Source organism: Hyperolius riggenbachi, chromosome 6 (assembly GCF_040937935.1).
Source record: "Hyperolius riggenbachi isolate aHypRig1 chromosome 6, aHypRig1.pri, whole genome shotgun sequence".
Taxonomy (NCBI): Eukaryota; Metazoa; Chordata; class Amphibia; order Anura; family Hyperoliidae; genus Hyperolius; species Hyperolius riggenbachi.
Genome location: NC_090651.1, coordinates 106791477 through 106814128, shown reverse-complemented (window position 1 = coordinate 106814128; position 22652 = coordinate 106791477). Strand labels below are relative to the sequence as shown.

Genomic DNA, 22652 nt, shown 5'->3' with positions numbered 1-22652 from the left:
CAATTCACTTGGGAGGTGATCTGACTTCGGATCTGCGGTCGATCTGATGGTGTGGGTGGGTGATCAGATTGCCCGCAAGGGGCAGGTTAGAGGCTGATTGATGGGTGGCAGTGAAAGTGGGTGATTGATGGGTGATTGACAGGTGATTGACAGGTGAACAGTGGGTTATTACAAGGGGGATAGAGGCATACAGTACACAGGAGGGGGGGTCTGGGGAGAATCTGAGGGGTGGGGGGTGATCAGGAGGGAGCAGGGGGCAGTTTAGGGCATAAAAAATAGCATTGACAGATAGTGACGGGGAGTGATTGGGTGATTAGGGGGTGATTGGGTGCAAACAGTGGTCTGGGGGGTGGGCGGGGGGGGTTACACTTTAACAAATTGTAATGGCAAACAATATTTCAGTTGTTATCTTTGTTTTTGGGTGCATGCAGAACACAGCTATTCCATCATGTTCCTATCAAGCTGGAAAATAAGAGTGTTCTAGCCTGCTGCCAACCATTGGATTAGTCAAGGTGTCAAATAGAAATAAAAAAACTACCCACTATGTGCAGCTATTGACTCATACGAGAAGATACAAGAAGATTGGAAACTCTTAGCTCAGGATGTCAAGCTTCTCAAGGGCTGAGGTCCTCACACATTTTTGGCACAGCAGCTTAAATTAATTGATTGGACTGAACCAGGAAATGGGTGATTCTTATAGTAGAACACATTCCTCAATTTCTCAGTCCATCCTAAACAAGACAAGACACAGAACATTTATATAGCGCTCTTCTCCTGGTGGGCTCAAAGTGCCAGAGCTGCAACCATTAGGGCGCACTCTATAGACAGTAGCAGTATTAGGGAGTCTTGCCCAAGGTCTCCTACTGAATATGTGCTGGCTTACTAAACAGGAACCCCCCAGATTTGAACCCAAGTGTCCTGTGTCAAGGCAGAGCTTTTAACCAGTACACTCTCTGCCACTCCAACATTGGAATGGACATGGTGTTCGACACATCTGATCCAAACAGTCTATTCTTTAGAGAGAATACAATTGTCATAGAAATGAAAGTCAGTTTAGGAAACACAGCTGGCTACATACAAAATGAAAAGACCATTTCAAGAGCATTAAATTAGAAAAAAAATACTTGTATAAGCTTGACATATTTATATCCTTATTTTCTTTGTTTTTCTCTCAAGTCAAAATAAACAGTGTATAATCCAATTGAGAAAGCAGTGTCATCCTGTCCAAACCTTCCACCAATATTACACTGGTGATTTGTTTGTAAGTTCACAGAACTGTAAGAAATAATTTATGGCACATAATTTCTGACAAATGTAAGTCAAAAGAGAAGCGGACCTAAACAAATTAGATCTGACTAATTTAAACTTAGACATTGTGTTTGTCTGCTAGATGTTAAACTTCACATTCTCTTTTAATTTATCAGAATACGACGGTAAAATAAAATGCTGGTGATTATAAATGAAAATTGCTTGAAAATCTGTCATCTCTGATCCCTGAAGAGATCTGCACAAGGTTTCTGTCTAACTGCAGGAAATTCAGAATTTTTACAGACTGACTTCTCAGCCCAACACAATAGTGAAGCTTTTTCCAAAAACTCCTTTTACTTAAATAGTTTGTCATGAGATTACTGTCCCAAAGGCACTACAGATACCTGTTCATTTTTTTTCCTTACAAGGAAGAAGACCAGAAACCAAAGTTTTATTATTGTTATTATTATTGTTATTATTATACAGTAAAATCTCCATTATCTGGCACCAACAGGGATTGGCTGATGTCGGATAAGTATAGTTTCAGGTTGCTTGACAGTCCATGTTAAAAATTGGCCTAACTAAAACAGTACTATACCCCACACTGTATACTTACCGTAAACTCTGTGTTAATGTTAAAATACAGTAATTAAAAACAAATTAAGACAAAAGACAAACTTAACTTAATGTAACTGAGGTTTATTACTGTACTAGCTGATGGCCCGGTGTTGCCCAGGTATGCATTTGGCTGGTGTTGGCTCTGCCCACTTTTTCTAACCCTAACACACAATTACTCAATTACTCAATGACCTAGTTTGTGAGCTTTGCGGTCTTTGCCATCAATAAATCTGTTTGGCTGTTTGTGGCTTTACCCCCTTTTCAATTACCAACTGTACCAGGTTTGAGGCTTGTGCCATTAACAGTGCAAGAATGGCAACAATGAAATATTTCCCTTGAAAACCAATAGGTACATTTTGATTGACTTTTGTAGGTTGCTTCCACTTTTCTAAGTATTAATCGCAGTCACCCAGTGACCAACTGTGCAAAGTTTGAAAACCCTACCACAGTGTAAGAATGGCTGCAGTTTACTTTTTCCCAGTGAAATTTGTATGTGTCTTCACCCGCTGATGACTCGGCATTGCCCGGGTATGTATTTGGCTGGTGTTGGCTGCGCCTACTTTTTCTAACCCTAACACACAATCAGGGGTGCAGCTAAGGTTTTTGTGGCCCCAAGCGGACTGTAGGAAGAGGCCCTATCCTGCTGCGAAAAATGGGTGTGGCTATCCCGCATAAGTGGGCGTGGCCATGACATGTGGGTGGAGCTGGAGGGCGGATTGGGGCGGGGCTGTTTGGAAAATGGATGTGGGGGTGATTGAGGCGCGCACAGATGGATTTGGCCATGACATTGTATGGGCGGAGCTTAACCGTAGCACAGCAAATATAGCCAACTATGACCATTAAATAATAAATGCAGCAACAGTTACCCCAGACACCAGAAAATAAAAACGCAATTTGTGCAACATTTCAGCAGAAAACAAACGCAATTTGTGCAACATTTCAACAGAAAACAAACAGAATTTGGGCCACATTTCAGCAGAAATCAAACGCAATTTGGGCACATTTTCAGCAGAAATCAAACACAATTAGGGCACATTTTCAGCAGAAATCAAACGCAATTTGGGCACATTTCAGCAGAAATCAAACGCAATTTGGGCACATTTTCAGCAGAAATCAAATGCAATTAGGGCACATTTTCAGCAGAAATCAAACGCAATTTGGGCACATTTTCAGCAGAAATCAAATGCAATTAGGGCACATTTTCAGCAGAAATCCAATGCAATTTGGGCACATTTTCAGCAGAAATCAAACACAATTAGGGCACATTTTCAGCAGAAATGAAACGCAATTTGGGCACATTTCAGCAGAAATCAAACGCAATTTGGGCACATTTTCAGCAGAAATCAAATGCAATTAGGGCACATTTTCAGCAGAAATCAAACGCAATTTGGGCACATTTTCAGCAGAAATCAAACGCAATTAGAGCACATTTTCAGCAGAAATGAAACACAATTTGGGTCACATTTCAGCAGAAATCAAACGCAATTTGGGCACATTTTCAGCAGAAATCAAACGCAATTAGGGCACATTTTCAGCAGAAATCAAACGCAATTAGGGCACATTTTCAGCAGAAATCAAATGCAATTAGGGCACAGTTCAGCAGAAATCAAACACAATTAGGGCACAGTTCAGCAGAAATCAAACGCAATTAGGGCACATTTTCAGCAGAAATCAAACACAATTAGGGAACAGTTCAGCAGAAATCGAACGCAATTAGGGCACATTTTCAGCAGATATCAAACGCAATTAGGGCCACATTTTCAGCAGAAATCAAACACAATTAGGGAACAGTTCAGCAGAAATCGAACGCAATTAGGGCACATTTTCAGCAGATATCAAACGCAATTAGGGCCACATTTTCAGCAGAAATCAAACACAATTAGGGAACAGTTCAGCAGAAATCAAACACAATTAGGGCACATTTTCAGCAGAAATCAAATACAATTAGGGCACATTTTCAGCAGAAATCAAACGCAATTAGGGCACAGTTCAGCAGAAATCAAACACAATTAGGGAACAGTTCAGCAGAGAGCAGATATCAAACACAATTAGGGCACATTCTCAGCAGAAATCAAACACAATTAGGGAACAGTTCAGCAGAAATCAAACACAATTAGGGCACATTTTCAGAGCTGCAAAAAGAAAAGGATTTACTCACCTGGCAGTGGCACTTGCAGAAGTCTTCTCTCCCCGTCTCCTCTCCTGGCCGGCTCCTCAGGTGCGCAGTTCCCACGGAGCTCCCTCCCTCCTCCAATCTCCCACGCTGATTGAATCAGGGGTACGGGAAGATGGCCACCCGAAGCCCTGTACTGGAAGCATATAAATAGTCTCCAGAGCAGGGCTTCGGCGGCAGCCATCTTCCCGTAGCCCTGCCCTGCTCTGCTCTGCCAGCCCCGCGGGGCTGCTGGGAAACAGTGATGTCACGCCGACATCACTGAGCCGCCGAGGCCCCTATGATCTTGAGGCCCAAAGCGACCGCTTGGTTCGCTTTATGCCTCACGGCACCCCTGCACACAATTACTCAATGACCAAATTTGTGAGCTTTACAGTCTTTGGCATCAATAATTTGCATTTAAATTAAACAAATCTGATTGGCTGTTTGTGGCTCCACCCCCTTTTCTGAATTTGAACCCCGGTCACCCAATGACCAGCTGTACCAGGTTTGAGATTGTGCCATTAACAGTGCAAGAATGGCAGCAATAAAATATTCCCCTTGAAAACCAATAGGTGAACTTTGATTGGTTTTGTAGGCTCCACCCACTTTACTGAATCTTAATCCCCGTCACCCAGTGACTATGCAAAGTTTAAGAACCCTACAATTAACAGTTTAAGAATGGCTGCAGTTTACATTTTCCCAGTAATATTCGTATTTGTCTCCGACTCTCCGCTCACTTTTTAGTTATGGGGATAAAACTTAGCCTATATGTTATGTCAGGTAATGTACTATGTGTGCGCCAAATGTCACTCAAATCCGTTCAGCCATTGTTGTGTGATTGAGTAACAAACCTCCAAACATCCAAACGTTCGCATTTATAATATTAGTGAGATAAAGAGGTGAAAAATAAAATGTTTGCATACTGCAAGGCCAGGATTTTTTCTCTTGTTGCTTGAGACCTCTAGTTAACTGAGTTCTGGATAACGGGGGGTTTACTGTATTGTTATTATTATTGTTATTGGTACTTACTTACATATTATACCACCACCCACAGCTTCACACAGCCTCCTGTACAAATTCTAGTTGCTCTCCTGGTGAGATCTAACCATCGTTTTAAAGTCATAACTTTTGGCTTTTAATAGCACTGGGTCTGTCTCCAGTTGTCCTAATGCACCCTTTTTGAGCTATACTGTGTTGCAGGAGAGGGGTCTAATGCACCTGGCTGCTCTGTCTACTCCTGTGCCCTAATGTTCCAGAAGTGCCAGCTGATGCCCTCAGTCGGTACAGAGGCTGTGCTGCTAGCTGATGTTGTGCACAGCGCCTTTGAGGAGCCTGATCTTTTCTGACAAGAAGTTCCCCTATTTCTAGATTCAGGAACAACAGCAGAACAAAAAAACGACCTGTAAGGTACCGTGCACCTTGACTGCTCAGGGCGCTGTGGCAGCCAACAGGGATAGCAGGAAATTTGGGCGCCTAAGGCAAATGGACAATTTGGGTGTCACCATTCACTTTAATGTCAAATATCAGGCACCAGAGCAGAAAATTGGGCACCCGTAAAAGGTTTTTGCCACCCATTGTTATTTTATGTTTCTACAAATCAGCATATTGAAATGTATTTTTTTCAACCAAACTTCTATTTGGATAAAAATATTTAACCTGCTGTCACTTGCGCCGGTTAATAACCTATGTTCTCACAATCAGAATATTGAAATGTATCGTTTTCTACCTTCTATTAAAACAAAAATATGATGTTACTTGGGCCTGTTGATATTTTATGCCCTCACAACAAGCCTATTAAAATTTACCATTTGCAACCTTATTGTAAATTGATAAATAAATGTTATATTACTTGATAACAACAATTAGCAATGTAGAACCAATGAACAGGTTTCTGGCTTCTCCATATGCCAAAATTTCCTTGTGCCTTTATCTCATGCATACACCAACAGGACTTGACTTCTTTATTTCAGAGCCTGGAGATGGTCCTGCTGCCACCATTGCATCATTGCACCCACAAGCAACCCCTCCGGCTCCGGCCCAACCACTTCCTCCGTGTGCATAAAAAAAGGGCGCCAGGAAAAAAAGGCCTTGGACGGATAACTAATTGGCGCCGGTGGATAACAAATTCTCAATAACAATAAACATTGTTACTGAAATTGCTTAACAATAAATACCGTTTTAAAACAGACAAGAGCTGATAACGAAAATATATTTATGTTAAAAAATCTTTACGTAATTTAACAAAATAGCTTAACCCAACCCTACTCTCACACAGAACCCTCCCCAGGTGGTGCCTAAAAAAAACCCTCTGGTGGTGCCTAACCACCTCCGATGGTGCCTAAGGCTCAACACACACCATACAATCTAGGTTGTTCAATCTTACCACTTTCATGTAGTATAAGAGCTTATCCAATCAATCATTCAAGGTATTTTCAATCTGTTGGCCCTTATACTACATAGATTTGGTAAATCTGTACAACCAAGATTGTATGGTGTGTGTTGAGCTTTACCCTAACCAATCCCCGGTGGTGCCTAACCCTAACCAACACCCTGTGTTGTCTAACCCTAACCACCCCCTCTGCTGGTGCCTAACGCTAACCACTCACCCTGCAGAAACACCCTTTTACACATAGAAACCATAATATATTTGATAATGTAAAATCTGTACATACAAACAAAATAATATGATGAAAACTATAACGTTAAAAGCTTCTAAAACGATAACATACTTCAAAAACTTTTATGTTCTAATGTTGTTAACGATATTTATCAGGCACCCTTTTTTCACTTTATTAATGATAAATGCATTAGAGTCTATGGCGGCGCCCTTTTCGTTCACTAGCCGCTGGTGTTGGATGAGGCCTGCACAGCTGCAGCATTGACTCTTAAACAGAGGGAATCAGTTGGCACTTCTGGGATGACCGGGTGCAGGAATGGATATTCCTTGTACTTCATAACTCAGGGAGTGGATTGGAATGACTTGAGACCTGCTGCAAATAAAAGCCAAGACTGTTGACTTACAAACGATGGTTAGATCTTACCAGGAGAGAAAATAGAATTTGGACAGGAGCCTGTCAAAGTTGTGGATGGCATAATATATAAATGAAACTGGCTCCTGACCAGCTCATGAAACTCTGCAGTCATACCGACAGCAGAGCGAGTGGGTTGCAGCAACAGGAGAGCAGTGCGGTTGGTGGTACTGGTGGCAGCGTGCGGCATGGTAATTGAAATCTACTCCCTGACCGTTATAACAGGTCCCAAACAGGGCATAGATCTCAATTACCATGGTCCAGAAGCGAGTAATAAATTTAAGATAAAAAGATTCTATCAGTACTGCTGTAGAATTAGAGGAACACTACTCGACTGTTTAAGAAAATGTTTTTACCTGTTTCACGCAGGTCCACATTTTTATTTTTCTATTTGGATATATCTAATTTTAAGTTACTTTATTAGACCTATTTTGAAAACCTAACCTAGCATCTAACAAACAGTACAAACACTATCATGCATACTGAATTGACTTTGTTGCGGTTTACTGCAGTGCACATCCATATCATCAATAATAAAATACCATATGTGATATCAGTACATATTTGTTTACTTTTAATGTGTAACATGGTCTCATGAGTCATGACCACCAACATCAAAATAGTTGACTTTGCTTTTAATTTATTCTTCCCCATCGGCAAGCACTGTGTAGTCACCTGCAATATTCAGCATTTCACAATTTATTTATTGCAGGTGGAACTGGCCAAAGAGGAAAAGTGTGAATTTCTTCCTTTTATGTCACCTCGCAAAGTCATCATTAAAGCAGGGAAAGTAAGCGGCATGGAGTTTGTGCGTACAGAACAAGATGAGGATGGAAACTGGATTGAAGATGAAGATCAGATAGTCAAAATAAAGGCAGACATGGTCATTAGTGCATTTGGGTCTGTACTAAGTGATCCTACAGGTATGACTATTATATTGAGATATTTTCCATAATGAGTTATAGCATGACCATACATCATATTTACAGTATATCAGTAGTATTACATTAGTAGGAGTGGTGGCAAGTCTTGCATACATGTCTGATTTGTAGTAAATATTCAAGATGTGCTTCACGAAATGTATCTAACGTATCCAGGTAGTTGAACCAGTTATTGAAATGGATATGTAAATAATGCTGTGTTTTTACTGTACTTATATTTAGTGTTTACATATTCTGAATATTCAAATATAAACATTTTAACATCACCTAAATTTAGTGTTGATGTGTTCAGAATATGCAAACTCGTTCTGAATTCTGCTAATCAGAACCTGAATCTTCATACATTTACACCATGGCGCGGGGTGTTAACCTTGTTCCTGCCTCTGTGCTCTGCCCTACATGTTGCATTCCAGCTGTCATATACTTCCTCTTTCACGTGGAAGTATATGAAAACTGGAATGTGACTTAGAATGCAGCAGCCATAGGTGGCAACAAGGGTAAGTTATCTATTTTACCTGTGATACCAGTGATTAAGGATGAAAAAAGATATTACATTGTGTAAAAATAAGATATTTTACACTTTTTTTGCAACAGTAAAAATGTGAAAATACATTTTTTGCAAAATTCTTGAAAAAATGCTACATTCTCACAAATATTCCAAAAGGGTAGATGAATGCTTTGAATGTACATGTAAAAACATAAACTGATTTTGTTTTGGGCACGTGAAAATATGTGCGCATGGAACCAAACTGAGGGAGGAGGATGCTGGAGGGTATAAAATGGGAAATCGCCAACTTCACCTCCAAACAAATAAAGGCTGTAAGTTTGTAAAAAAAAAAATAAAAAAAATCTCACCTTATGTAAATTGGAATTTTTGAGGGGACAACCTATTTGTAAAATGTGTTTACTTATTCCTAGTTCTAGTGAATGGTAGCTCATTATGTCACAAGGAAGGAAACAAAAGAAAAAACTTGTGTTCCTACATTCTACCAAAGACATTGGGGCATGATTCACAAAGCTTTTTCACCTGTTTTCATACGTTCTCACCTTATGTATGTTACATTTTTAAGCTCCTAAAGAGCAAAGAAAAAACAACAACAATATAATTAGGGTAATAAAGGTAATATTGAAATGAAATCAATCAGGAATAACTTACTTTGAGTGATTATTTTTCTTGTAAATTAGCTGAAAGTTACTTTTACTAATTAAGAGACAAATAAGTCATTTATGAGAAATGTTGTGCATTGGCCCCATTGTCTCTTTTGCTGAGATTTAGTTACTTCCTCACAAGAGAGATAATGCAGAAGGAGAATACAATTCTCTGCAGTGGGAACATAAACTGCAGTAAAGATGAAAAACAGATTTTGAGCTTGTTCAACTGTTTGAAAAACCAAAATAAAAAATTAAAAAAATGTATCTACAGATCTACAGGCAAGGCATCAAGCTACTTGAGGTAAATGATTGTTCTCTACCTGATATTGATTGTTTACCTGCTTGTCTGTGTGCACTGCTTGATATCATATCTGAACTAATCAGAGATCCAATCTGATATTTGCCACACTGGAGCCTAATGCAAATCCAAAGCAGCCAGCATTCCCGATCTAACAGATAAACCATAGCCTTTTCCAATTAAGGCTTTATCAATGGCATAATAGTACATCAATCGAGAAGGCTTTTACTTTTAAGAGATTTTCATTAGATTTGATTTTTTTTTATTGAGTGTAAAGTCTAATCTATTAAAAAATATTAAAATCTGCCCTTCATTTTAAGATGGGTTTTGGGTCAAGTAAACATTCAATATCCAATTAATGCTACCATGCGTCACTCAATATTACATCAGCTGTCAACAGACATTGAAAGAGTATTGGTCGAACCACTCTTACTGCTAGTGTTGGTGTTCCAATTTGAGATCCTTTGTTTGGAAACCTGAACTTTACTGCACACCTCGCTTCACCATTCAACCTAATGGACAGGGTCACAGGTATGTCACTTACACCGCATCTCATGTGACTCCGATGCTACTTCCTTGGAAGGAGGAAGCATTGGAGTCAAGGGAAATGCTATGTGGACTGTAACCCCTTCACCCTGTCCATTAGCTGTCCATTAGCTTGGGTGCTGAAGTCCAGTGTTCAGCATAATTCAGGTTTCCAAATGTAGGCTCCTGAATTTGAAACACCAGCACTACTCACTGATAAGTTTTATCTGCTGGACACAACACAAAGCTATGGGAACATCTTCCATGCACTGTTTGTGCCTGTTCTTACATCAGTGCCCACACAGAAAGCAGATTTTCTAGATCAATATACAGTCAATGTTACAACTGTAATATTGACTAGAGGTGCTCTAATGTGTTCTTATTGTGTGCCATGGTCCTTGTAGCATATGCCTAGCTTAGAACTAATTTTACTTAGGGCCTCACAAAGAGTTTGGCAGACTATGGTGATGAAGCAAAGATTTGTGTCTGTTACAAATGTTTAACTGTGCTATCCGTGGCAAGTTTAAGCAGGGAAATACGTTTTCCTAAAGTCAAACCCAGGAGCACTGAATTCAGCAGCACACTAGGTGGAGATGACTTAGATTAATGCATTGCTTTTTCTATATTTCTCGTAAGAAGATTGCAAAAATTAGTATACCAGTGACTTGAACAGAACAATCAATTCTGACCAATCATTCCTCATTTCTGATAGCATTGCTTTTCATCTAGGTTTTCTAAAGAAATATTATGCTTGTTTGGTTCATAAGAACAAAGCTTGTTTCTGACCTGCTGTACAAAAAAGAAATACTATTGTTTCATCGTTGCTTTTTATCTAGCTTCTGAGGGTAATTTGGTTAATAAAAGTCATTTCTGCGCTCTGTCTGTATTTTATACCAATCAGACCTTCAAAAATATAGTGAGCATATATCTTCATAATCCACGCTGAAATTATTTCTAGAGTTTTACTTTAAAGAATAATTTGTTATACATATGTTAATCCGATCTAAAATATCCCCCTTGTCAATAACATGATTATTATAAACTACTAATTTTACTTACCTGACGAGATCTGAGGACACGCCAGATACCTATTTTTCACAAACAAAAGCCTGCCACATCCTGTCTTAAAGTGGACTTGAACTCTTGCACAGGACAGAAGGAAAACAGAGAGGAATGCACCCTGTATGTATTTAGGGGGTTTATCCTGTCCAATCCCCCCTCAGCTGTGACTAATTACCACTGTAATTTGATCTCTGCAGGTGTGTCAGCTCAGGAATTTCTTCTGCCATGGCAGAGCTGCTAATTTGTAAACACAGGATGTTAATCCTATGTCTGCTTCCATGGAAGTAGAAATTAGACACACTGCAGATTAATACCAGAATTTCTATCAGTTGTAACCACTGGCGTAACAATAGGGCCTGCAGCACAGGCAGAGCAAGGAGCCAGCTGGCAAGAGCAGAATTACTATTGCACGATCCTTGCGCTCCTCTGCCAGTAACAAAACTTGCTCTACCATCCATTCTGCTCCAATGGCTCGCAAATAAGCCGATGGGGTAACTTTTCAGAACATTTTTTGTGCTGAAAAATTAGGCTTATATGCGAGTATATACAGTAAGTGGCCACTAACGGTCCAATTACTAGCGGAAAATTGTTTGAGCGATCAGAAATTCTGATCAAATTGGTTGTAAATAATCTCCATTGATGGGCACAATCAATTACATGTGATTATAAAATCAGTCGTCCGGTTGGATTTGTGTCAAACCAAAATTTGGATTTTCTTGTTGGTTGTGATAAATAGGAAGCAAAGATTGGTTCGTTGATGTTGTAGTGAAAGATTTCACTTCCGATCAGAATTTCTGATCACTCAAACTATTTTTTGCTAGAAATAGGATCGTTAGTGGCCACTAATGGTCCAATTTCTAGCAAAAAATCGTTTGAGGGATCAGAAATTCTGATTGGAAGAAAAATCGTTCACTACACCATCAATGAACCAATATTTGCTTCCTATCTATCACAACCAACAAGAAAATCCAAATTTTGGTTTGACCAAAATCCAATCGGACAATATTTTTATAATCATGTGTAATCAATTGTGCCCATCAATGGATATTATTTACAACCAATCCGATCAGAATTTCTGATTGCTCAAACGATTTTTGTGGGACTCAATACATTGGGCAAAGGTTTGGGGCTAAGTGCTGTACAGACATGCATTCTGTTACTATGTAGGGTGTTGGCGTAACAACAGCATTATGTATTATGTAGTGGTGGGAGGGGTAAGGAGAACAATGGGCTGAGCCTGCTCTTGGCCAAGATGAGGCAGCATACAAAATCCTTCGGGAACACAATGGGTCTGGGGCCCACACACTAGATTCACAGCAGAAATGGCCAGCTGAGAACCATCTGGCATCTCAAAAATGTCCGAAGGCTTTTTCTCCTCCCACCCCTTTTTCTGCCAACAAACAAATAAAAACACTAATAATTACAGCTTAGGTCCTGTGGAAAGGAAGAAGCAGCACAGCTCTAAATTTATAGGCAAAACCTCTATACATTATAGGTAAGAAACTTTAACTCAGCATTAAACTCCCTCACCCAATCAGTAAATGATACCCTCTTTTCTCATGAGAAATCTTTACCTTTCCTTGAATCGATCATCAGGGACATCTGTGTGGCTGATATTGAGGTGAAACCCCTTCCATAGTGTGATCATGGTCATGGCTATGACAGCTTCCTGTCTGTATACCTCATTGCACTGTGGGAAATATCAGCTGTTGTCAACTGTCAAGCTAAACCTTTTAGGCCCGGTTCACATTAGCGTTCGCTGTCCGGATTCGCCTTATCGGATCCGGACCGTATACTGTACAAACGGAGCGTACATTCTGCATAGCAATGTAAAGTCTTTGCGGACGTTCACACGCGTCCGTTCCGTTCGGAATGGAGCCGGATCGGATCCGGACTCCGGACACTTTCCAACATTTTTTGGGTCCGGATCATCCAGCCCATGCACCCGGACCGGAGCCGGACCGGAGCCTGACTGCACCATGCGCTTATAGAAACCAATGGGAAATGGAAAGCACAGAACACACTGGCTATAAAAACAGGACGTTCTACCCCACTTCCTATGCGTTCTCTATGGTACTGGCGGCCATTTTGGATGTGGACACATGGGCCCAGCATTTCTGGAGGGGAGCAGCAGTGACTTTTTGCTGGAGCTGTTTGGCAGTATGTCGGAGTTGAAGTTGAGACCCTATACAGCGGAGGACCTGATTCTACAGGTGCAGCAGATACCTGCCCTGTGGGACAAGGGGGGCAAAGACCACAGCAATGTGAGGCTTTGCAGAAGGCTGTGGCAGAATATAGCAAGATTGTATGTGGAGGGTTTAGAAAACCTGAACCGCAAACAGCAAACGGCAAAGGGTATGTTGACTACAAGTGTTGTTTTAGGGGTTTGTGGCTTTTCATATATGTTTTGTTTGATTGTGATGTATTCCACTTTTGCTATAGATGTGTGTCACCCACCCACGTGCTGCCCACACACCTTTTGCCCTGCCACCTATATCTTACCTGTGCCGTGTCCCACCCACCTGTGCCGCGTCCCACCCACCTGTGCCGTGGCCCACCCACCTGTGCCGTGGCCTACCCACCTGTGCCGTGGCCTACCCACATGTGCTGTTGCCTACCCACCTGTGCCCCACCCACCTGTGCCATGGCCTACCCACCTGTGTCCCACCAACCTGTGCAGTGGCCTACCCACCTGTGTCCCACCCACCTGTTCCGTGGCCTACCCACCTGTGTCCCATCCACCTGTGTCCTACCCACTTGTGTCCCATCCACCTGTGCCGTGGCCTACCCACCTGTGTCCCACCCACCTGTGCAGTGGCTTACCCACCTGTGTCCCACCCACCTGTTCCGTGGCCTACCCACCTGTGTACCACCCACCTGTGTCCTACCCACTTGTGTCCCACCCACCTGTGCCGTGGCCTACCCACCTGTGTCCCACCCACCTGTGCAGTGGCCTACCCACCTGTGTCCCACCCACCTGTGCCGTTGCCTACCCACATGTGTCCCACCCACCTGTGCAGTGGCCTACCCACCTGTGTCCCACCCACCTGTGTCCCACCCACCTGTGTCCTACCCACTTGTGTCCCACCCACCTGTGCAGCGGCCTACCCGCCTGTGTCCCACCCACCTGTTCCGTGGCCTACCCACCTGTGTCCCACCCACCTGTGCCGTGGCCTACCCACCTGAGTCCCACCCACCTGTGCCATGGCCTACCCACCTGTGTCCTACCCACCTGTTGCCCTGCCAACTGTGGCCCTGCCAAACCCTTGTAGCATGCGTGTCTGGGCCGCAAGTGCAATCCTGTGGCCTAGACACGCATGCTCTGAGCACAAACAACATGCAGATGGACCAATGAAAAATGTTAACCACATTTTTATTGCACATTTTAAAAAATTTTAAAATATTAAAGTAAAAACTGTTAAAAAGTAACAAATTTTAACAAATGGTAAAAACTAACAAACTACAGTAAAAACAAAACAGTATTCAGGGTCATCCTGGCAGGGTATAGAAATAGTTTTTCAGTAGGTCCCTGTTGCGGAGGGACACTGCCCTTGGCCTGGTGGCATACCTTCTCAACGGTAGTAGTGGAAGCACATTTGGGGGTTCCGGAGTGTCATTTTCCACCTGGCGCACAAAGTTGTGGAGGATGCACGCTGCCTTCACCACGTCGACTGCGTTGGCCGGCTTCAACAGCATCGGCGTGTGGAACACCCTCAACTTTGACACCAGGATCCCAAATGTGCATTCCACCATTCTCCGAGCTCGGCTAAAACGAGCGTTGAAGTGTAGCTGCCTGGCATCAAGGCCCCTGTCTGGGTACGGCCGCATCACATGGTTGGACAAGGCGAAGGCCTCGTCCCCCACAAGCACATAGGGGTAGGCCGGTGCCCTTGTCCCAGGCCAGGGTCTGTCACCAGGGAGATGCAGTCTGCCTTGCTCCATCCGCTGGCAAAGGGCTGTACGCTGGAAGATTCCAGAGTCATTGGAACTTCCATACGACCCCAAATCCACATAGACAAAGTTGTAGTCCGCATCGGCCACTGCCATTAGCACAATGCTAAAGTATTTTTTATAATTAAAATAATGGCTGCCACTCCCCACGGGTTTCTGAATCCGAATGTGTTTGCCGTCCAGTGCGCTAACACAATTTGGAAACTTGCACTGGGTCCAGAAGCGCTGGGCGATCTCCTGCCATTTCTGGGTGTTTGGCACTGGCATATATGTGGACCTCAGTGTTCGCCAAATGATCCTTGAGGTCCTCACAACGATGCCTGAAACCGTGCTCCTCCCAATCCGAAAAGTGACATGTAGCGATGCATAAGTTTGTCCAGTTGAGCTGTACCTACAAGAGAAATAATCAAAATCAATTTTTTATGTCTTTGCAGGTGAAAAGTACAAGCGCAGTATTCGGGCAGCCTATGTCAAGTTTCTGCGGCGCAAAGCCGAGGAAGAAAGAAGTGGCAGTGGGGCTTTCCAAGAAAAAAGATTACCAATTCTCCCAACAATTGACGTTCCTAAATGCAAGCGTGGAACCGAGAGAGTAAGTATCACTATTGTGACCATGAACTGAAAAGGCATTGTATATGACGTTGACAGACAACTACCATGACTTTGATTATGTATTGACAAAACAGGCCTCAATTCACAGGGCTTTATCAAACATTTATCGAACACTTTCTCAACCGTTTGCTAATTTACCTAATGTCGTTTGATAAGGTGTTTGATAAATGTATGTCAAAGCTCTGTACATTTAGGCCACATTGAATGTCTTGTTGTTTGGCAAACCAATATATCATTTTTATCATCGACAGGACTCAAGACAATTTTGAGGAACAAGAGGAGGCAGAGGCACAGTACACCAGCGAGGACTATGATGATGAGACGAGGGATGTCACATTTGTCCCAGAGAGAAGGAGGAGGAGGCAGCAGTCATTAAGTTATGTGGAAGATGTGGACCCGACTGACCCGGAGTTGGGGGAAGACATGGAAGATGAGGTGGCAGGAGCTAGTGCCCCAGCTCCTAGTCATGAAGCTCCTCAAGCTCCTACGACCCAAGAAGAAGAAGAACAACAAACGGCAGAGGACATTCGGGCACAACCGCCACGCAGGGCAACCCCTACGCAAGGCAGAGGCCGGGGTGATGAAGCTACCCCCCCACTGAGGCTTCGATTGGCCCCTGTCCAGCCTCCAACCAGAAGGGAGACCGAAGCCGAGATGTCCGGTGCTGTCTCAGGACTTCTCAGCATTCTACAGAGCCACGAGGCACTAATCACCAGGCAGCTGCAGGATGGGGACAGGGGACATTTAATCAAACAGTATAAGAGACACATCGATTCACTTCAAAGTGAGCTACAATCGGTGCATGAACACTACCGGGTAGAAATAAAATTGATGCACGAGGTGCACCGGGCACAGTTTGACCAGCTGGGTGCGGAACATCACCAAGCGCGTGTGGAACATCAACAAGTGCTGGCACAGCTGCAGCAGATGATGCAGCAGATGCATCAGCAAAGTAGTGAACTCTTGAAACTGCAGGCACACCCGGCATTCCACACAGTCATGTCTCTCCTGCCGTTCTTAGAAAAGGTGCCAAGCAACAACATGATGGCATGCCATTCAAGTATGCTCGATGCTATAAAACAATACACGGAGACACCATTGATCCTACCGCCAACATTTAGACATTCTTAACCTGCATTGGTGCCCCCCTGGCAATCTTCATCTCAGTCGTACACTGGCTTCAGAGGCAGTCAATACACACCGCTGCTGTCAGGGTCCAGCACCGCCACGACCCGCACCCAAGACAGTCCCGAGTTCCAGGCAGCACCTCCCATGTTCCCAACAAGTGCTGTAGACCCTAACATTTAACCAAATTTCCTCTTGTTCCTGGACATGGTCCTCTGAATCCCTCTGGACTTTGGAGCAAGGAGACCAGCACAGGGCTTTTGCCAAAACTTTTCCCTGCCCGTCTCAATCAACCAAGGTTCAAAGGGGTTCCGATGACCATGTCCAAGTACCTAGGTTTTTAAAGTGCTTTAAACTTAGGGCCTGGTGTCCCCGAAAGACACCTTGGGCAGCTATGCCCTGCACCTCTGCACAAGCTATGCCCTGCACCTCTGCCGTTTGTTGTTCTTGTTACTCACTCTCTAGTTGTTCCTCATCCTTGCACGTGACCCTTGGAACCTTGGATGAAGGAGACCTGGACAGGGAAGAGGCAAGCCTTTTCCGGCCCTGTCTCCTTCATCCAATATTCAGAGGACCGCGTGCAAGTGGTTAGGTTTTTAAAGTACTTAAATTTAGGGCCTGGTGTCCCCCAAAGACACTATACCTGGGTCACAAGAGTGCCTTTCAGGCAGCTATGCCCTGCACCTCTGCACAAGCTATGCCCTGCACCTCTGCCGTTTGTTGTTGTTCTGCATTCTCTAGTTGTTCCTCACCCTTGCAAGTGAACCTTGGAACCTTGGACGAAGGAGACCTGGACAGGGAAGAGGCAAGCCTTTTCCGGCCCTGTCTCCTTCATCCAAGGTTCAGAGGACCGTGTGCAAGTGGTTAGGTTTTTAAAGTACTTACATTTAGGGCCTGGTGTCCCCCAAAGACACTATACCTGGGTCACAAGAGTACCTTTAGGGCAGCTATGCCCTGCACCTCTGCACAAGCTATGCCCTGCACCTCTGCCGTTTGTTGTTCTTGTTCCTCACTGTCTAGTTGTTCCTCACCCTTGCACGTGACCCTTGGAACCTTGGACGAAGGAGACCTGGACAGGGAAGAGGCAAGCCTTTTCCGGCCCTCTCTCCTTCATCCAAGGTTCAGAGGACCATGTGCAAGTGGTTAGGTTTTTAAAGTACTTACATTTAGGGCCTGGTGTCCCCCCAAAGACACTATACCTGGGTCACAAGAGTGCCTTTAGGGCAGCTATGTCCTGCACCTCTGCACAAGTTAGGTCCTGCACCTCTGCACAAGTTAGGTCCTGCACCTCTGCACAAGTTAGGTCCTGCACCTCTGCACAAGTTTTTAGGACCTGCACCTCCGTCGTTTGTTGTTGTTGTTCCTCACCCTTGCACTTGACCCTTGGAACCTTGGACGAAGGAGACCTGGACTTGGAAGAGCCAAGCCTTTTCATGCCCTGTCTCTTTCATCCAAGGTTCAGAGGACCGCGTGCAAGTGGTTAAATTACTTACATTAGGGCCTGGTGTTCCCCAAAGACACTATACCTGGGTCACAAGAGTGCAAATGTCATACAAATGTTATTTATATTTTGTCTTCCACGTTGGAAGAATGTTTCCATGTTGGAAAGTTTTTTTTCAAATAAAAAAAAATTGGTTTTTACATACCTCAGCGTGATCAGTAGTTGTTCTTGTGGTGTGACTGCTCTCCTGAACGTGGTATCCTTCTTCCGTAGATCATCCTTTACCATCTCCAAGAGGGTATCAAAGCTGACAGGAGATGGAAAGGAAGAAGCTGTAAAGTTTGCTGTGGGACAAGGTGTTGGGTGGAGGATGGGGGAGGTGTGTTTAGGGGTTTGTGTGTTTTGTGGAGGGTGGGGCTGGTGTGTTTAGCTAGGTATACTGGGGTGTGGGGGTGAGGGTGGGTTGTTAGGTATACAGGGGTGCGGTGTTGTGGGGTGTTTAGGGATGGTGTGTTTAGGTCTGGATACTTACAGGGGTATGGACATCCGGGTATAGCTGTAGAACTTCTCTGGGTGTTGTCTCAGGTCCCGGTAGAGGGTCTGGAACTCTCCCTTCCTCTGCCTCCTGACTAGTAGAGGATTCACCCACCATCTCCTTCGAGGAGCAAGCCTTCTCCCCACATAGTAGTATGTAAACACCAAAAAGGAGAGTATTCCCAGATAAAAGGTGTACAAAACCACTGGATCCATGGTCCAAACTGCAGTCTCTGTATACAAGGATGATCTGCACACATCAAGCTCTCTCCAACAATGACCCCAGCACTTCTGCTGACCTCTCAGACCCCTGGAATTTATATAGTGTGTTATCTCTTTAAAAAGACGGAATCCGCATCGCAGCCCTATTCATACCGGACGGAATACGCGTGCAAACAGAGCAGATGTGGACCGAATCCGGATCTGAACCATACGGTTCCGGTCCGGATCCGGTCCAGCCATCCGGTCCGTTTGTCAAGAAACGCAAGTGTGAATGGGGCCCAGTCACATTTTTAGTGCATGTGTTATAGACACAGCCAGTTGGGCTGTTTTTTTTTCCCATTCCTGCCAGCAGTAAAGATGCTGACCTGCAGGCTGACAGAGTCTAAAACAACATGAATGATTCACGCAGTATCAATCATTTTGTCATCTATTATATATTTTTGAACTCCTCCTTTTGCAATGTCTTGATTTTTTACCCTACTACTATCTCTCGGCAAAGTTCCTCTTGAAAGACTTGTAAATTCCATAGAAAATTATTTTCTATAGCAAAGGTAGCTGCACGAACCTTGTGGTACCTGCACAGACGCAATATTGCACATTCCTAAGGTCTGAGAAACTAGTTTTGCTCAGTCATCTCCCCCCTTAACATGTACTTTTTCTGTCTGCGTTGAGGAAAAGCATTTATAAAGTCTCATAATTCTGAACCATTTAATGAACCTGGCAATGACAGTGCCATTGGCCTTTCAATTTTATTGTTTTAGTTGAAACCATTTCCTAGTATGGATGTATCAGTGTAAGATGTCAGTTTTGTTTGACTTAGCAGCATCCAAAAATAACAATAAACCTCATGCTGTGCCATATCCGATTGGACTCCCGGAACACAATCAATTTATTGCACAAAACTCATGCACTGTCACACACAAAGCATACGCTGTCATGCTGGATACTTAGCTCACATCCCTAGTGTACTTGTGAAACCGATAAACTCTGAGCCTTCTGCCAAGTTGGAATCTCTTGGAAAAAAAAATCCCAGCATTGAGATAATATAAAGAAATTATCGTCCTTCCAGGCCACTGATGAATCATACGCAGAACCATATGGGCAATCTGGTATTACATCTGCCTCTGCCAGACTGACTCTGTACATAAACAGGTGTTCACTTTCCAGTCCTACAAATAATATGATTCCCATATATAGTGAGATTTAAAAAAATACTAATACTAAAAAATACAGATATATTAACCAAAAGGGTTTATTCAGTAATAACTTGACAGTTAACTGTTCACTTTGAACATGCAGTTTATATGTATCGTATTTTAAATTGTTTTTGTTAAACTTTAGCATGTGAGCTTTGATCCTCAATTTCAATGGCTTCTTCTGTATTTGATTTGATGCTAACCTTTCAATGTAAATTTACTACATAAACAGCACTAGAAAGCAGTGTAGTCTTATATTTTTTTTTCCATTTCTGACTTTCAGTAGGAGAAAAAAAAAGAAAAATGAATCCTGGTCTTGGGTACTAGATTGTATAAGAGCTTATTTGACTACTGTAGAAGTATGCTGGGAGAAATGTCCAATATGTAAGCTTTATTTTATTAGTTTTAGATCTCTTTATGTGAAAGAGATTAGTTGATTGTCCAGGATTAAAATGTTTCAAAGATTTTTATTTATTTATTTTTAGTGTCTTGCTTATTGCATGGACCTGTATACATTTGTTTTGCTATGGTGATATGTGTTGCCAGGCACCCTGCTACAACCGTAGCAAAAAAAGTTTGACATTTGGTCAGATGAGTAGAGATGTCGTGAACCTCCAATTTTCGGTTTGCAAACCCTGTCCGCGAACCTCCGCAGAAAGTTCGGTTCGCGAAAAAGTTTGCGAACCGCAATAGACTTCAATAGGGATGCGAACTTCAAAATTTACAAAATTTTCTACTGGCTGGAATAATGATAGAAAACATGTTTCAAGGGTTCTAATACCTGAACCTCCCTCCTCCCCTTCTCCCTATTCCCTCATCTGCCAGGGAATTCCAGTATTTCAAAAGCCAGCTTACATACCGTGGATTGAACCCAGGTCTCAGTGTATGGTAGGTAACTAACATATCCATTATACCACCAACACTTCTAGCTGAAGCTGGCTGAAGCTAGCCTAGCATGTACAATTTATGCTCAATCCAAAAGAAAAATAACATTTATATCATGCTTTTCTCCTGGCAGACTCAAAGCACCAGAGCTGCAGCCACTAGGGCACACTCTATAGGCCAGCCTTGCTCAACCTTTTTACCCTGGAGGAACCCTGTAAATAACTTTTGGAGCTCAAGGAACCCCTGTAAACAATGTTTTGATCTCGAGGAACCCTTACATTTATTTTGCAGGAGGCATGGTTTTTAAAAGTATGTGTGGCTGTTTATTTCACTACCCCCATTACACTGCCACTCATTATACTGTCTCCTGAGCCCTCAATTTAGTGCTTCTTATTACAGTACCCCCTATTATAATGTGCTTTATTATACTTCCCCCACGATGGTGTAAAATGCCAAGGAACCCCTGCAGAGTGCTCAAGGAACCCTGGGGTTCCAGGGAACCCTGGTTGAGGAAGCCTGCTATAGGCAGTAGCAGTGTTGGAAAGACTTGCCTAAGGTCTCCCACATATCCTTAAGCAGTGGCTGGATGTTGTAATGGTTAAGGGCTCTGCCTCTGACACAGGAGACCAGGGTTCAAATCTCGGCTCTGTCTGTTCAGTAATCCAGCACCTATTCAGTAGTAGAGCTTAGGCAAGTCTTCCTAACACTGCTACTGCCTATAGAGTGTGCCCTAGTGGCTGCAGCTCTGGCGCTTTGAGTCCGCCAGGAGAAAAGTGTGATATAAATGTTATTGGTCTTGTCTAATTTTTCTCTTGACAACTGTTGAACACGAAAGGCAAGGCCATGCCCGCCTACATATCTTTAAGCAGTGGCTGGATGGTGTAATGGTTAAGGGCTCTGCCTCTGACACAGGAGACCAGGGTTCGAATCTCGGCTCTGTCTGCTCAGTAAGCCAGCACCTATTCAGTAGGAGACCTTAGGCAAGTCTTCCCAACACTGCTACTGCCTTTAGAGTGTGCCCTAGTGGCTGCAGCTCTGGTGCTTTGAGTCTGCCAGGAGAAAAGCATGATAGAAATGTTATTTTTCTTTTGGATTGAGCATAAATTGTACATGCTAGGCTAGCTTCAGCTAGCTTCAGCTAGCTTCAGCTAGAAGTGTTGGTGGTATAATGGATATGTTAGTTACCTACCATACACTGAGACCTGGGTTCAATCCCCAGCCACGGTATGTAAGCTGGCTTTTAAAATACTGGAATTCCCTGGCAGATGAGACCCTCCTCCCTATGGTAGGAGGGAGGAGGGAATAGGTAGAAGGGTGGAGGGAGGGAGAGAGGAGGGAAGCAGCTGTCCCTTAACTAATTAGTGTAGGCAGACAAGTGAGTCAAATGGTATAAGGACCTTGCTTGGAGGAGGGAGGGGCCTCCAGCAGTGAGAGCAGTGTGTTTGACAATAATGTGCCTGTTGACTGTGATGTAGAGGGTCAAAGTTTTGCTCAATAGAGCATTATGGGGCAAATCGAACTTCCACAAAAGTTCGCCTGCTGCAGGCGAACGCGAACTACCAAAGTTCGCCTGGAACCGTTCGCCGGCAAACAGTTCGCTACATCTCTACAGATGAGGGGATACTTTAAAATGTAACTGTCAGGCATAAAATAAAAATTTT

At 43.3% G+C, this 22652-nt stretch overlaps 1 protein-coding gene across 4 annotated transcripts in view; it reads left to right on the top strand.

Moving 5' to 3' along the window:
- Positions 1-22652, top strand: part of DPYD (dihydropyrimidine dehydrogenase) — a 1875594-nt gene that overhangs the window by 919742 nt on the left and 933200 nt on the right. For 3 of the 4 annotated variants that reach the window (XM_068239758.1, XM_068239759.1, XM_068239760.1), the window contains exon 11: positions 7763-7973. In XM_068239758.1, coding sequence (XP_068095859.1) covers positions 7763-7973 — 211 coding nt within the window. Of the gene's footprint in view, positions 1-5991; positions 6213-7762; positions 7974-22652 lie in introns of those variants that run through there. The other variant, XM_068239761.1, reaches the window with a different exon arrangement.